Source organism: Trypanosoma cruzi, genomic scaffold, assembly GCF_000209065.1.
Source record: "Trypanosoma cruzi strain CL Brener 1047053516987 genomic scaffold, whole genome shotgun sequence".
Classification (NCBI taxonomy): domain Eukaryota; phylum Euglenozoa; class Kinetoplastea; order Trypanosomatida; family Trypanosomatidae; genus Trypanosoma; species Trypanosoma cruzi.
This window is the reverse complement of record NW_001849541.1, coordinates 75,426-87,296: the sequence shown is the minus strand read 5'-3', so window position 1 is coordinate 87,296 and position 11,871 is coordinate 75,426. Positions and strand designations below refer to the sequence as shown.

Sequence of the window (11,871 nt, the reverse complement as noted above, 5' to 3'; positions counted from 1 at the left end):
ACGCGGCGAGCTCAATACACAACGGGCATCTGGTTTGCCCGGTGACGTTCATGGGGCGAAGGAACCGGATCAAAGGAAGGCGGATGCTGCTGTGGCGGCATTGGAGCCGTACTTTGAGGAACTCAAAGCACTCCACTTTGCGCCGCATCAGATGTGTGCGTACCTTCCTAATGAGGCTCCTATCCGCATTGTTGAACGGCTGCGGGCGGTATTTGCTGAACGTACCGCACGGCTGACTGCGGCGTTTGATAGTTACCAGCAGCGTCAGCTACGCTCTTCACACGCCAGCTGCAGCAACAGTAATTATAGCAACGGCATTGCGACAGGGACGGCGGATGTGTGGGACCTGCATGAGTGGTGGCGAAGAGGGTACGAATTGGCGATACACCTTTTGCATTTTGGCGCTGTGAGTGAAGCTATGAAAGTCTTTGCAAAAATGTTTAGCCTGTACTACTACCACTCCGAGGATTACGGGTTTCTGAAGAGTAGGGCGACACTCGCACGGCTGGGAAAGCTTCCCAACGTCTTTGATCCCAGGGCCTTTTTGACCGAGAGTGATGGCTCCCCGTCCGTTTTGCTGGACGAGGCGGAGATTTTGGAGGGGCTTCTTTTTATCGTAGCCTGCGAGATGTGGTGTGCGCTGCAACTTGGGCTTCGCAATGCCGCCTTTGCGCGGTATAAGGAGTTCTTGCAGGTGGCACGGGAGAAGTTCGCGGAGGAGACTACATCAAAAGTTACAGAAGTGTGGGAGCTTTTTTTCCTGCTTCGCTGCGCACTCTCCGCGATGCGGCTAAACTGGAACATTGCGGTTTTGGGGACTGGCGTAGGTGACATGTCGGCATCAGTTGGATCGAGGTTGGCCGATACGGTTCAGCACCATCAAGTAGAAGGGGATGGTGAGCCATCGTCAAAACGGCATCGGGGCAGTTTAGATTGCTCCGAAACATTATCCACCTCTGTGATGAACGAGTGGGGCACCTCCGTTGCCTCACTCAACATGGAAAGTATTTTGGTGTCTTCTCTTGGAAACTTCGTGGAGGGGTCGGAGGCTCAACGAGAAGGAGCAGAACAAGAGGGAGGAAAGGGGGACGGAAAAGATGCGATGAAGGTCAACCGTGTGGCAATGACAGAGCGACTGCTGACGTTGTGTCGCATTCTCCACGTTTCCTGGTGCAAGGACTCGCGTTGGATGTGTCGACTGCTCACTAAACTTTCGACAGACGCGTTGGAGTTTCTTGTGGATCTTGCAGCCGTCATTGGCTATCGTGAGACAGGCGAGATGGTCGTTCCGCTTCCGTCCGCATTACCTCCGCATTTACCACCACCAGAAGTCTCAGAATTTGGGATGCCGGAGATTGCCTCCGTTGCTGCCTTTGCGTCGTTTTATCGGACACTCGCGGAGACTTCTGCTATTGGGTATTCCCTGCTGGGCGACCGGCGTCTTGCACACGAACTGTACTACAAGTGTGCACTTTCTTACCGCGTAGAGAATCCCGCCGTGACCGCCGAGTTGTGTCGGCAGCGGCTTATTCCCTTTTGCCGGCGTCAGGGCTGGCTGCAGCTTCAGGCTGTTGTTCACTGCCTGTTTGTGGAGTCGATGGATCTTGTCATGCGGCAACGCGAAGAAATCTGCCAACCGCCGCTAAACGAAGAGGAAACGGTGGTGTTGAAGGAGTCGATTTTGTACATCATTGGCGCCCTCAACGAGCGCGGCGCGTTGCGGGAAGAAATTTATATTCTCTGCGGGAGGCATTCTCCGGCAACTTGGTGGCGCCGTCTGAGAGAAATTGATAGCAGATGGAAGAGCCGCAATGAAGCGAGGGAGGAGCCGAGTTATAGTCTTTCCCTTTTACTCCGGGATCCACACGTGTTCTGTTTGCAATCGGACTCTCTGCGGGAGAAGTCAAAACGGGAGTTGGACGAAACGACATCATCAACGGAACTGAAAACCGCGGGGGAAGTGGAAGCCATGCCCGCGTTTCCCGAGATGCAAGCAAAGCTTGGGGACACGTTCCTTCTCCACTTCCATGTCAATTGCCTTGTGGACATTTTGGGCCCCGCGAAGGAGGAGGAAGAGGAAGGTTCCTGTATCACACTCACTGCAATGCTTGCGTCAAAGAAGGATTGGACGGACCCCCTGGAACCCATACATCTCGTGGATGTGACCAAAGTGGTGCATTCTTCCTATAACGAGGAGAGGCAGCGAGTTCAGTGGGTATGGGAATTTCATCCATGCCGAGCTGGCGAGTATCATCTTCTCTGCATCACGCTGCGTGTGGGTATGACAACGCTTGTGTACGTGCATGACCAAACCTCAACTTTGTCTGCTGGAAGAATTGCCACCCCGCCGGCTGACGATGTCTCCAGTAGTGGGAGAGCGATGCCACGGTGTTTGCTCTTGTTGCCTGAGCCAGACATTGGCATCCGGTTGCATGTGTCTCCACCCAATGAGTCCCATTGTTTTGGTGACATGCCGAGTTTTTTTAGAGTTCGTGTAGAAATGGAGCGGCCACTGAGTGTTCCGCAGGACAGCACGACTCATGCATCACTGTTATCATCCGCAGCATCGGCGGGACACGACGGTGTGGGCTGCAAGAATTGTTCCTTTGATGCGCTTGTCCCGCCAGGCTCAGTTGCCAGCACAATTACAACCGCAATGCGTTCACCGGGCCAGTGGGATTCGCGTCACCACTTTATGACGGAGCCAGCGCCGGAGCAGGATCCAAGGGCATTGGCCCTTATTTACGTCCATCTTCCAAGGCGGCACGCCATGCATCGCCCATCGCTTACTTCAGCCTCCATCAACGCTCCAGCGCAGAGGTCTTTCAGGGAGAGCACGTTGCTGCACGATGTGGCAGCAATCCGCCGTACCGATACCGATCATCTTGCCAACAGCTCCTTGAGTGGCCTCAAGATGAGTACCTCAGGTGTTATGGTGTCCATTTCAGATGAAAAGACGGGTGCATTAACCACGGTACCGGTCAATGAACAACGTATCATGGCAAAACTACCAACAATTTTCCGTAGTTGTAGAGGAGAAAAAGAGTTGTGTGGCGAGGATGGCAAGGGAGATTGTGTGAATTCCATGCATCTGGAGGGCAGCGTACTACTAACGTTACCGAGACCACAGTGTTGCTTTAAAATTTGCCTTAACGAAACCAAGCGTCAGCATCAACAAGAAGAGGAAAAGGAGAACCTCGGTAAGTTTTTGGGGAAAACACGTCTTGAGTGCCTATTGCCCGTCCTGCCCATCTTTATGTCGAGCACAGACGAGTGTGCGCAGGTGTCACTTTGCTGTCAGCGCGAAATGGAGTCATGCACCACCAGTGTGTCCGTGCCCTTTGGCTTTGCTCAGGCTTTTAATGTCCAATATGCCTTTAAGTGCTTTCAGAGTCGTGTGTACTGTCTTGTGCAGGTGGAGAATGTGCTGAATAAGACCTCTCTCTGGCTCCGTGGTGCGTTTCTGGAGTTGCTAGACACAGAGTGCTATTATAAACTTACCCGGGTCTCTTTCACCCACGAGCGTCTCATGTTGCGTGAGTGGAAGCCTCACGAGACGATGCATCTATTCTTTGAACTTACCCCCTGCTCTGACTCCTGCATCCGTGAGAAGGAGGTTTGCCATCGTGTGCGACTGCAGTTGATATATTCGAGTTGGTCAATGGCGTCAGAGATGACGCCGTTGGACGCGCACATTCTGCGCCCGATGCACATCTACTCGGGGCATTCCTCTGGTGACAACAGCCCTGACGTAGTCCCACTTGCTGTTGGGATAACTGCCGAAAAGAGTCTCGTTGGAGCGTTGGAGAGCCATCAAGATCGCACAGGGACAAAATCAGTGAACAGCAGTGGCGCGGAGCGGCCATTTTTTACTGTCAAACACCCACAATTCTACTGCAATTCTGCGCAGTTGGAGAAGTTACGGGCCACATGTAACACTTTCCAGGCTCCCGTAGGGACGTTTACATCGAAGCACTCTTGCTTGTTTAATGCCATCATTTTTGTAGATCCGCAGCATCTTAAAGATCACCACTGGAGCCATCCGGGGTCTGCAGACGACGCAACCAGAAAACCCACCTCATTGGTGCGGAACCTCATTGAAACGATTGGTGAGGATTCTTTCGATGACGCTCCAGCCCCCGTTGGGGCGTCGCCAGTGGATCTTCCGGGCGGCTGTGTGTTTCCTATCGGTGAGCCCATTCGCTTCTCTGTGGCGTTGGAGCCGCTTGCACACAACTGGCCGGAGAACAGTGACGGCGAGGAGGAATTTTTTATTACCTTCAAGGCCGATCCTTCCGCATGGCTGGTTACTGGGAAGCAACGGCTTCGTCGTGTGCTTTCTATGATGGAGGAGGAGACGTTGTACTTCACGGCAGTGCCAGTTCCGGCGCTGTTTTGCTCATTTGCCGAGCGAGAGGCGGATCGTCGGCCCCATGGGCGCGAGGACGACCAGCATGGGAAGGCCGTACAGCTGGGTCGGAGGAAGCAGAAGCTCTCGGTTGTTCCCACGCCCACCATTGAGATGCGTTGGGCGTCACGCAATGATGCGAACGGAGAAGAGACAAACGCGGAGAACAACATGGTGGCCATTGACGTGGTGCAGTTCCGTACATCCATGCGCATTCGGCATTGACGGTGGAGGTGGCTGGGGGGAAGTATTATGAGGAAGTGTGGGGCCGAAATTGCATGCAGTGAGGTAAGCGCATGAAAAAGCAATAATGATGGAAGGACGCACGCCAAAAAAAAAAAAAAGAGATAGAGGTGGACGACGCCAAACGGAGACAGTTTACATTGTTGCTTTTGCTGGTGGTGTTGTTTTAGTGGGAGAATCAGTGTGGAATGTCACGAATGATTCACTGTCGTTACAATTCGCGTCTTTTATTTCTTTTTCTTTGCGTCTCACTGCTGCAAGGGCATTTGTTGACCACAAATACACACAGACATACGGGGGCGGTTCTTGTGTGCTTCTGTTTGTCCGTTTTTTTCTGCGTTTGCTTGATACGCGATTACTTGCTCTCCCTTCGTACTAGCGCATTGATGATTCGGATCTGTCTTGTGCTCCGCCTGACGGTGCACTCCCCGCGCGGGTTGCAGTTTCAGGTTGGCGCCGATGAAGCGGTTGCGCATATTAGGCGGAAGTACGGCAGTCGTTGGCTTGGCGCCTCGCAGGAGTTTTTGAACCTTGGAAGCCCCTCAGCAGAGTTTCTTCCCTTCTACTACTGTCAAGGAACTGTTCATGGCATCTTTCGTGGCACAGTGAGTTATAGTGACAGTACGACCGACTCGAAAGGCAACATGCACAGCGGCTCCCGTCACACGACAACAGCGCCACAGCCGCTGAATACTATCTTTGGCCCAAACCAGACGCAGATATACGCAGGGTACAAGTATAACATCCGCCATGTGCACACGGCGCTGCGCAACGAGGAGAATCCATTGTACCTGCGCAAGATGAGTATGGTGGATGCAACGCAGGCCACGATTAATCTTTTTGAGCAGTCCACAGCCACGCTAAAGCTGTTCGTGGAAGAAGAAGTAAAGCGACAGGCGACAGAGACGGCACGGGCGATCATTCGTTCCTTTCATCCCGGGGCTTCGACTATAGGTGTGGAGTTTCTCGAGTTGAATATTCGACTAGAGGAGGTCACTCCCGTCTTTGTCCCATGTTACGTGGTGAAGGCGCAGTATGATAGACAAGAGTATACGTTGTATGTGAGTGGCACCAATGGCACGGTGAGTGGGCCCTTTCTGATTAACGCACTGTACGCCGCTCGGCTCTCCGCATTGAGTGTGGCAGGAATGTTTATGTTATTATGGCCTAACAAAGTCACAGGCCTGGCATTGGGTTCACTGATATCCGTTCCGGTGTACTACATTGCTTTCTACGCCGCAAAGATGTTCCCATCACGTCGTCGTGATTACTTCCGGTGGCAACGAAAGAAACTACGCATGCAGCATGAAGAAAAGGACCGTGACGGCTTCCGTCCACACGTGTCTTCGAAACGCGTCGAGGAAGAATATCGTCGATCGTCGTACTGGGATACGCATGCGTTTCAGAACCGGCAACACTCCTCTGGTCCTGTGAGGGATTCACGTGGCTATTACAGGGCGCTGGGTCTTACGGGGACAGAGTCGGTGAATGAGATTCGCTCGGCTTATCGCAAACGTGTGCTAACAGAGCACCCCGACGCCGGTGGCTCGTCGGAGCGCATGGCAAAGTTGAATGAGGCCTACCGCGTATTGCGCGACCCGGAGCGGCGGGCAGCGTACGACATGGGCAACTGACAGTGGGTTGTTACGAGAAAGAGAAAGGAAGGAAGGTAAAATGCCTCCATGTGTTGAGCGCATCAGATGGATGTTTTTGTTTCTGTTGATGATGAAATTCCACGTCTCTAGTCACAGGATTTGTTACCACATGCCCGCATATGTGTGAAAATAATTAGTTGCACATGATCCACCTGCATGCTCCTTATTTTATTTTATTACACGTGGGAATTTCTGCATTGCTGCTGCACAACAGGGGGCTGCTTCTCCTACACCACTGTCTGTTGATTTTACCCACACATATATATATATATAGGGAGAGAGGAAAAAGGTCATAAAAAGCACTACTTGTCTTCTCATTGGGTAAATAAAAAGGGGAAAATTTGTTTTTGTCTTTAAGAGAAGCTCATTTTTCATTTTTGTGTTCCATTTAATATATATATATATATATATATATATATATATATATCAGAGGTAATTTTGTTTTAAAACTGCGGCTTGGCGAGAAGAAAGTGAAGGGAAGGAAAGTGGGGGAACGATGGCTCGGCATCGCAAGTTGGAAAATATATGGGAGGCCACAGTCTCTGAATGGCAAGTCAGTTGGCAGGATATGCGGGAGGCGAAGTTTACCAGCGGCTTTCTTTTTGCCATCATTTGTGTGTTGGTGGTGATCATCGGGAACGTTATTCTGCTCATTGCGTTGAACTTCTGGCTCTCTATCTTTCCCGCCGGTGAAGCGGCCAGCAACGCCAGCCAGATTGCTGTCCAGGTGATTGTCTGCTGCTTCCTCGTCATCTGCTTTGTCCTTGTTGGGGCGCTCTTCATTGCTATATATGGCGTGAAACCACTGTGGCATGCGTTGGTTGACACGAACCGCGTGCGGGGTCCGCTGTTTCGCTTTATGTTGTTGTTTGCCTCCGGCGCCACCAACGCCTTAACAGGCGTGTTGGCAGTCCACGCCATGTCATATACCCCTGAATTTGTGCAGGCGGTGCTGCTTAGCGTGATTCCCTTTTGTGCGCAGCTGTGGACATACATTTTCATACCGGAGGAGCGGAAAAGACGATATCTTTCCGTCACCCTCATCGCCTCCTTTGTATTCTTTGTGGCAGGCGTACTGTTGTCGTCCATGTCTTCCTTCTTGGATCTCTCAGAGACGGGGCGAAAGGCACCGTGGAACTGGACGCTCATCTACCTTGCCAGTGCCGTTGTGTTTGGCATGTGGTGTGTTGTGCAACGACTCTACCTTGACGCCGTGATGTTTGTCCGCGAGGCGGATGCATCACAGGCGTCACCGGGTAGCGCAGCGCCGGTGTGTCGCGCAGATTCCGTCGATTTGTCAGCGACACAAATTGGGCCGGTGGAGAAAAAAGCGGCAGTGGAAGACGGCGGTCAATGCGAGGTGAATACACAGCCTTCACCCAATGCGGCACATACGCGATACCAAAACGACATTCATGAAAAAGAAGAGGACACGCTCAGTGAACCTCTGCTGTTGGCGCAGCGCGAATGGGGGAAACAGAACGAAAATGACTTTGCCGCCAAGGCGGTTTTGCTTCTCGTTGGTATCGTCTTTCAAGCTCTTGTGTCATTTGCATGCGTACCTATGGACGCCATTCCATGGTTTGGCGTTTCTCCCACTGCCGCCGACGCTTGGACGGGGTTCCGCGCGTCATGCGACTATATTTTTAAGAACTGGAACAATGTGCGGTACGGCATGTTACACACACTTGGGTTTTTTATGAGTTTTGTCGGCTGCGCGTACCTCAATGAGCGCTCCCCCACGCTTGCCTCCGTTGTCCTGCAGCTCTCCGGCCCCGTGACGAGCCTTATGCTCATCATAGTGCCCGAATGGGATGTATATGGTGCGCACGGTATTCTTGGGCACAAAATTGGGGGGGTGATTCTGCTGCTGATAGCCGGGCTCATGTATCACGTGTGGGATCAGGCCTCTCTGAAGGAGTTGCTGAAGAGGCAACAGGCCTAGCAGCCGTGTTTCTGACAAGAAAGAGGTAAAGAAGAAATAATACTAATAATAATGAAAAGAAGGGAGATTCTCTACGCTACAAGTGAGCGGGAGATTCATTAGGATAAGTGGTTCAATTGAGGGTGGAAAAGAGAAACCAATATAGAGATGGGGGGGGAGGGGAGAAAGAGAGAGGGAGAGAACTTTTTAAAAAATAAAATAATTTTGAGGATAAAATTACAAGAGGCTGTTGGGGCCAATATTTTTTACTTATTTTTCTCATCTATTATTAAAAATTTTATTACTATTTATTTGCCTTTATGAGTTTCTAGGAAAAGCCTCTGGTCAGAGATGGGCGGGCGGAGGGGGAAAGGGAAGGGAAGGGGAAAAGAATGGGAGAAGGGAAAATGTTGATGACGCATGTCGCTGATACATTGTTTGTTTTTATCTTATTTAGTTACTGGACTTATTTATTTATTTATTTATTCTTTTTTTTTTTTCTTTTTTAACATATCGCGTCTGAAGACAAGGAAATTGTGTTTTTGATTTGGTTTTGTTTTTTTTCTTTTTCTTTCTCCCTCTTGTCCCATCCATCCAACCCCTGCAACGAATAATGCCGCTCTCCTCCCACACGCGGAGAAAAAAAGAGAGAGAGAGTGTGTGTGTGTGTGTGTTGGGGAGGCACAAACGAGGGGGACACGCCGTGCGTTGACAAGAAACATGGGCAAATTTGCATATCATTCATGCACCCTTTTTGTTTGCTTGATGGGTTGGCTGGTTGGTTGGCTGGTCAGCGGCTGTTGAACACACATTCGCTCTCAGGCGAAGGGTCATTGGGCGGACTGAACCAACCCGTCATCTCTTGACGAGGGAATTGGGGGGTGGAGCCGGGCCTCAGTCAGGCGCTGGCACCACAAACCTGTGAAAAGGATGTGCATGTGTGATTCTGCGCCACCCCCCTCTTTTTGTGTGGGTTGTTCTCTCCTCTCTCTCCCGCCCCCATTCCGCCGGGGAGGACGGGGTGCTGGGGGTTTCCAACACCTCTCCCTTTCTTCGTGCATGAGCAGGAATTAAGGCGCCTCTGGAGGGCGTCGCGTCGTGCGTTCTCTGTTGTTGTACTTTTGTTGTAGAAAATATTTTTCTGAACAATGCGCCCCGATGATTTGATTCTTGTATATATTTATTTATAATATATATGTATGTATATATTGTTGTTGTTGTTGTTGTTGTTGTTGTGTATTTTGTTCCTCGTTGACCTGTGAAGCAAATAAAGGGTATTATATTTTTGGCGAATTATATCTGGGCCAATGCGTCATGAAGTTGGGGAAAAGGTAGGCGCATTTATAGCACACATTCACTTGTTCCCATCGGTTTGTCCAGCGCCATGTCGTTGCTCTTCTGTTTCACTGAAGGGGAGGGAATTGTTTTCACTGTGAGAACAAAAAAAAAAAAAAAAAAAAAGGAAGACCAACTCCGGTATTCTTATTTGGTGGAATATGGTTGCGAATCGTACGTTTGCGTATGTTTGTATTTTTTATTATTATTATTTTTCTCTATTTTTCCCTATCTCTGTTGTGTTTGTTTCCTTCTTGTCTACGTATACACGATGGCTACATGTACGCATGAAAGAATATCCGATGGATGTACGTCGGCGGCCGCGTGATGCCTCACTTCTTGCGTCAGCAAGCAAGGCTGCGGCGGGGGAAGATGGTGTGGGCATAGATACGGCAATGGCAACGGCGGGTTCTCCGAATGACATGACGGAAACGCAAGGAACAGGGAGCGATGAGGTCGAGTTGGCGTACGGCAGTGCTTTTTATCTCCAGGAGGAATATTTGCAGCGGCTGCGTCAACGTAGCCATCGCCAAGAGGCGTCAGGGGAGGAAAGCGACAATGAGGACGGCGACAGCAAAGGTGTGACGTCCAAAGGGACGAAGGGGGCGCCGTCAAATGAGGCAGATCTCATGGTGAACACGAGACACCAGCCGCTATTTTTTCGTCTTGGAAAAGACTTTCCGCCGATGGCGCCTTCAACAACGCCTGACGATGGCGAGGAGACAGGGGCAGCAGACGGCCTCTTGACTGCCCTCTCTGTGCAGGAAGACAATTCGAGCATCATCCTGCCCGTCGTGAGCTCCATGTGTCGACTGGCGCAGAGTGCCACGAAAGGCAGCGCGTCGCTGGCATTCCTGCGGCGGCAGCAGGAGGTGGAGCGCGCCACACGGGAGGCGATGGACACGAGCAAATCAGATCTTGCACGCCTTTTGCGGAAGGGCGAGGCGGGGCAGCAGGCAGCCGAGGAGCACTTGGGTACCGGCAGTTACTTCTCCAACGTGGAAATAAAAAAAACCGGGAACGAGGACGGACTAGAAGAAGATGAAACGGAGATGCTGCGGCAAAAAGTACGAAAGGAGACAGCAAGGCTTGAACGTATGGTGGAAACCCCCGCCCATAATGCAGTGTCCTCCGCTGCGACAGAAAAGGAGGATGTTGAAAAAGAGGAACGCTCCCGTCAGCAAGAAATAACGCTTCGTAGAAGGCAAGAGAAGTTGGAGCGTGTGCAAGAAGCCAGGGACCGCTTGGCAAAAGAGAGCAGCCACGTGGAGGATTATGCCGCAAAGCGTTTGGCGCTGATGGCTTTGCAACGCCAATTGCCCATTTATCGTTGTAAGGAGGAGCTACTGCGCTGTATTGGCGAGAACCCGGTCTCGATCATCATTGGTGAGACAGGTAGCGGGAAGACGACTCAACTTGTGCAGTATTTGTATCAACGAGGCTATACCAGAGGCGGCGGTATTATTGGTTGCACACAGCCCAGGCGTCTTGCCGCCATTGGGGTGGCACGCCGTGTGAGTCAAGAAATGGGTTGTGCCTTGGGCACACGTGTTGGTTATGCCATTCATCTCGACGACAACACGACAAATGAAACTGAAGTGAAGTTTATGACCGACGGCGTGCTGCTTCGCGAGGTGGTGCGAGATCCCGATGTCAGCAAGTACAGTGTCATTGTCCTGGATGAGGCACATGAGCGCTCGGTCAACACCGACGTTTTACTCGGGGTGTTGCAGTCCGCCGTGCGTCGCCGCTCGGACCTCAAACTTGTGGTGACATCCGCCACGATGGACATTTTGAAATTTTCGAAGTTTTTTGGAAATGCCCCCTTCTATGAAATTCCTGGGCAGACATATGACGTTGACGTACAATACGCCGCGGCCCCTGTAGAGGACTACGTGGCGGAGGCTGTGTTCCGAATTTGTCAACTTCACATCCAAATGCCACTGGAAGGAAAACATGACATTCTTGTCTTTATGACCGGTCGTGATGACGTGCTTGGGACGTGCGAATTAGTTCGGCGTCGCCTGAGAGAAATGGACCCAAAATGGCTCGAGACGCTTTTGGTGCTCCCGTGCCTCTCGGAGGCGGTGAGCGCGGGTGCCAGTGGTGTACTCGACACCGCACCGCCTGGCATGCGGAAATGTGTTGTTGCCACCAACGTTGCCGAGACCTCCTTGACAATAGATGGTGTCCGCTACGTTATTGACTGTGGTTTTATGAAGACCAATGTTTTCCGGCCTAAACTCGGCATGAACACCCTCCAGCGATACCCCGTCTCTCAAGCGCAGGCGAACCAACGCAAGGGT

At 51.4% G+C, this 11,871-nt stretch overlaps 4 protein-coding genes across 4 annotated transcripts, besides 11 other annotated features; all 4 read left to right on the top strand.

The window, feature by feature from the left end:
• On the top strand, positions 1-4,633 carry Tc00.1047053508643.40 (hypothetical protein, conserved; the record flags this gene model as incomplete). The annotated part of the gene is made up of 1 exon (XM_801806.1): positions 1-4,633. A coding segment is annotated over one exon (4,633 nt), but the record flags the coding sequence as incomplete, so codon positions are not given.
• Positions 1-11,871: a sequence feature (heterozygous, non-Esmeraldo-like haplotype).
• On the top strand, positions 5,038-6,285 carry Tc00.1047053508643.30 (DnaJ chaperone protein, putative; the record flags this gene model as incomplete). The annotated part of the gene is made up of 1 exon (XM_801805.1): positions 5,038-6,285. One exon carries the CDS (start codon positions 5,038-5,040, stop codon positions 6,283-6,285), a length of 1,248 nt encoding a protein of 415 aa, XP_806898.1.
• Positions 6,698-6,733: a microsatellite.
• Positions 6,803-8,251, top strand: Tc00.1047053508643.20 (hypothetical protein, conserved; the record flags this gene model as incomplete). Its single annotated transcript, XM_801804.1, has 1 exon — positions 6,803-8,251. One exon carries the CDS (start codon positions 6,803-6,805, stop codon positions 8,249-8,251), a length of 1,449 nt encoding a protein of 482 aa, XP_806897.1.
• Positions 8,435-8,457: a sequence feature (AT_rich).
• Positions 8,515-8,544: a sequence feature (AT_rich).
• Positions 8,579-8,636: a sequence feature (C-rich).
• Positions 8,697-8,717: a microsatellite.
• Positions 8,985-9,021: a microsatellite.
• Positions 9,402-9,438: a microsatellite.
• Positions 9,439-9,466: a microsatellite.
• Positions 9,671-9,691: a microsatellite.
• Tc00.1047053508643.9 (pre-mRNA splicing factor, putative) lies at positions 9,727-11,871 on the top strand (the record flags this gene model as incomplete). The annotated part of the gene is made up of 1 exon (XM_801807.1): positions 9,727-11,871. A coding segment is annotated over one exon (2,145 nt), but the record flags the coding sequence as incomplete, so codon positions are not given.
• Positions 9,759-9,781: a sequence feature (AT_rich).